The 4172-nt window shown below is 32.8% G+C and overlaps 1 protein-coding gene across 1 annotated transcript; it reads left to right on the forward strand.

The window, feature by feature from the left end:
- The first annotated feature begins 1785 nt into the window (after nt 1-1785).
- Nucleotides 1786-2698, forward strand: LOC145157948 (uncharacterized). The gene is made up of 2 exons (XM_079076920.1): nt 1786-2021; nt 2356-2698. Exons 1-2 carry the CDS (start codon nt 1786-1788, stop codon nt 2696-2698), a joined length of 579 nt encoding a protein of 192 aa, XP_078933046.1.
- The last annotated feature ends 1474 nt before the right edge of the window (nt 2699-4172 follow it).

Consider the following 4172-nt stretch of genomic DNA (forward strand, 5'->3'; position numbering starts at 1 on the left):
GCCACAAATCTTTAGTAACTTTGACATTTTTCGTCTTGCAGTGAAAAGTTTTATATTTTGGTGTTTTTGCCACAAATCTTTAATGAAATTGACACTTTTCGTCCTTATAGTCAAAACTTTTACATTTTGACATAAAAAACACAAAAAACCTCCTTTAGAATTTTGCCACCATATTTTCTCAACTTTGGCAACTTTCACATTATTGCCACAACATTTTTGGATTTTCTCCACCAGTGTCCCTTCTTTTGGTTGTCGTACACTTTGGACATCTAATTTTAGGAGTTGTCGACTTTCTCTCCTATTTGCGGTGATTTACACTTTCAGCACGTATTTTTTAAAGTTTGCCGATTTTCCTCATATTACCCCAAAAGCGGCGTAGCCGCGAGTTCTTTGCTAGTTTTTATTAAGCCACAGTTGTATTATCTTTTATAATTAAATATAAGTTTACTGTAGTATACGTCTTGCATATTGCCGTCAGCTCGTCCGGTATTGTATCATGTATCCACGTGAATTCAAAATGTTTCAAAATTAACTATGCTATTCTTTCCATCAATTATTTTTAGTTTTAGTTATCACGTTAATTCTTACAACCCGTTCCCGAGTTCAACTTAACGAGAGAAAAGAAAGGATACAGGTGAAAATAATAAGAAAATAAAAGAAATTAGTGTTTCCGAGTTTCATTAAAGGAAGGGAGTTGAGGGAAATGGAATGATCACTTTCCCTCCTAATTTTCCTTCCGATTTGGGAGGATTTGGAAAGAAATAACAAAATGATTAATTTTCCTTTTACTTCTCTCCAACTCGGTAATTTGTTTTCCTTTCATTTATGTTCTTTTCTTTCTTGACTTTCTTTTCTCTTCTTCTCTTTTCTTTTGTTAAACTTGGGAACTAGGTGTTAATGTCATAGATATTTTAGATTTAGCCATGATACTCTTTTATCAATTGTTTTTTTTATTTTTATTTATCCAATTTTATTCCCAACGTTCCAAGTATTTTAAGTTTTACCTTAAAGCTATGCGGCTTACTACCCTTGAAGAGGTTCGGCCAATGGTTAGATGCTCGGGCATTGCTCGACAACCCCGCTCCCGATATAGGTTAATGGGTTGAGCCATGGGTTGAATGGTCGGTTATGGGATTTAGTGTATGTAACAACGATAACCTATGGATTTGGGGTATACCAAGCTTCCCACCTACACCAAAAAGTGTTGTTACATCGGTGTCGTATCATCATCATTTTCAGATCATTTCCTAAAAAATATCTACAACTCTACACCAAGGATGTACGTTTTATATTTTATTATTTAAATATGACATGTATATGAAATAAAAGCTATATTTGCAAAATTAAATAAAAATGTCAATAAAAAAATAAATAAAAGTTACTTTAATAAAAGAAAAAAAATTACAACCAACTTAAACAAAACCTACATTAAAATGAAAATATTACACATTGTTGTTAGCTAGTAATACAACTTAGCTAAAGTGACAGCTAATCATTTCTAACTACCAAGGGTAGTTTCATAATTTTTCATCTTCTAATTGTTACAAGTTAGTTAGACGCTCCTGCTATGTAATTTCTTCTATACATATATGTAATAGTTTAGTTCTTGTTCAGAATTCATTAATGAGAAAAAGATTTCTTTCAATCATTCATTTTCTCTCTCAAATCGTTCTAATGCAACATGAACATTGTATTAGACTTAATCATTTTCTTCTGCATTTCTTCAAATTTTAATTTGTTTGATTCAATTGATCGAATCATTCTTTGTTATTTCTTCATTTCATCATGTCTACATCTGAAAATTACCCAAATTCATCTAATTTTATTGATCTTTCCAATCCATATCATCTTGGATCTTCGGATAATCCAAGCTCTGCTTTAGTTTCAAATGTTTTTTCCGGTGTTGGCTTCTCAACATGGAAAATATCTATTATCATTCCTTTATTAGCCAAGAATAAGCTTGGATTTGTTGATGGTTCCAACTCTCAACCATCTTCTACTTCTCCTACATATGACAATTGGTAACTCCATGGTTACAAGCTAGATTCTCAATTCTCTACATCGCAATATTGTAAGTGTTTTGTTCCTTCAATTTGCTCACTGAATTTGGAAAGAATTAACTCAACGATATAAACAATCGGATGGTACTCTCATTTACCAGAGTCAACAACAAGTCTACTACTTATCTCAAGGATCGGATAACTTTTCATCCTATTTCACTAAGCTTTCGAAGATTTGGGATGAACTTCATATAGCTTAAGGAATTCCAGAGTGCACCTTTTCTGCTTGTGCGGGTATTCTCAAATATTTGGATGATCAACGACTAATTCAATTATTAATGGGGTTAAACGATAGTTATAAAGTGCTTAGAGGTCAAATCTTGATGATGAAGCATCTGCCTACTATTTCAAATGTCTATTCCATGATAATACAGGAGGAACACCAAAGAGATATTAATTTTCCATCTACTATTAGTGTTGATGACATTGCAATGAATGTCTCAAATAGTCAATCATCTAATTCTTCAAATAAATCCCTTATTTGTGCTCACTGCAAGAAAAATGGACATTCCGAATCCCAATGTTATCGCCTAAATGGCTTTCCATCTAACTTCAAGTTTACTAAGTCAAAGAAGGAGGAGCCAAAGTCATCTATTCAACTTGCAACTACTGAACCATTTTCTTGTATTTCTCAATAACAATATCAACAACTCATTCAAGTACTCAATCAAGCAAATGTTCAACCATTTGTTTCTTCTTTTGTCAATTCACCAATGACAGAAGGAGGCATGAATTCTGACGGTAAACCTTTTTCCTTTGCACATTTTGCTTTTAATGTGTATAAATCATCTACATATGTTCGGCCACATTTATCTTTCATCATTGACACTTGAGCCACAGATCACATATGCTCTAACAATGATCTTTCCTTGTCCATGTCTAAATTTACACAACCTCATTCAATTAGGCTGCCTAATGGTCATCATCTATCCATTTCTCATTATGGTGATGCACAAGTCCATAAATCTATTGTTTTGAAGAATTTCTTGTTTGTTCCATCATTTCAGTATAATCTTGTTTCAGTTACAACACTCACTTCTCAACTACAAACTTTTGTTTTGTTTACTGATGAGAATCGTCTCATGCAGGACCCCTCATCGAAGAGTAGCATAGCTCTTGAAATTTTAGGGAAAAGAATCAACGATCTATATGTCTTTGATTTTCATCATCTTAAACAAAATCTTTTTTATTGTTTTTCTATTTCTAGTTTGTTTCCTAGAACATTTTCTGATGTATTCAATTTTTATTCCAATAATTGTTGTGGCATAACAAATTTGGTCATGTACCTTTATTAAAACTCAAATCCTTATTGTCTCTTTCTTCACATGCCAATGATGCTTCTATTGAACATCATTTGATTTGTGCTCAAGCTAAACAATATGGATTGACTTTCCCATATAGTCTTTCTACTTCAAAAGTTATGTTTGACTTAATACATGTGGATGTATGGGATCATATAGACATCACAAACATGATGGTTATAAGTACTTCCTAACCATTGTTGATGATTTCACACACCACACATGGATTCATTTACTTAATCAAAAGAGTTATGCTTTTACTTTGCTTCAAAATTTCATTTGAATGATTAAAACTCAATTTCATGTTGTGGTTAAATGTTTTCGAACTGATAATGCAATGGAGCTTGGTTCTAGTAATTCTGGACAACTTTACTTTCAAAAGGCTACTACTTACACACCTCATCAAAATGGATTAGTTGAGAGAAATCATAGACACATTTTGGAAGTGGCAAGAGCACTATACTTTTAATCGGGAGTTGGCAATACTTTTTTGGGGAGAGTGTGTGAAAATTATAGTGTACTTGATTAATCGCACACCCTCTAATGTTCTTCATAACAAGACTCCATTCGAAATGTTGTTTAATACAACACCATCATGAGAGTTCCTTAAAACATTTCGATGCTTGTGTTTTGCTTCCTCAATTCCAGCTGGGCGTGACAAATTTATGAGTAAAGGTCATCCATGTGTTTTTTGAGAATATCTTACCAAAACAATCATAATTTCATGAGATGTGGGATTTTTTGAGAATATCTTCCCACTTCACAAATTAAAAGATTCTTCCTTCAAACAAAATCCACCATCATACATGCC

Source organism: Lactuca virosa, chromosome 2, assembly GCF_052849685.1.
Source record: "Lactuca virosa cultivar CGN04683 chromosome 2, Lactuca_virosa_CGN04683_v6, whole genome shotgun sequence".
Taxonomy (NCBI): Eukaryota; Viridiplantae; Streptophyta; class Magnoliopsida; order Asterales; family Asteraceae; genus Lactuca; species Lactuca virosa.

Coding starts and splice junctions, on each gene's coding strand:
- LOC145157948 (XM_079076920.1), top strand. CDS start 1,786: ATGTCTACATCTGAAAATTACCCAAATTCATCTAATTTTATTGATCTT. Junction 2,022..2,355: donor TCTCCTACATATGACAATTG/GTAACTCCATGG, acceptor GTTAAACGATAG/TTATAAAGTGCTTAGAGGTC.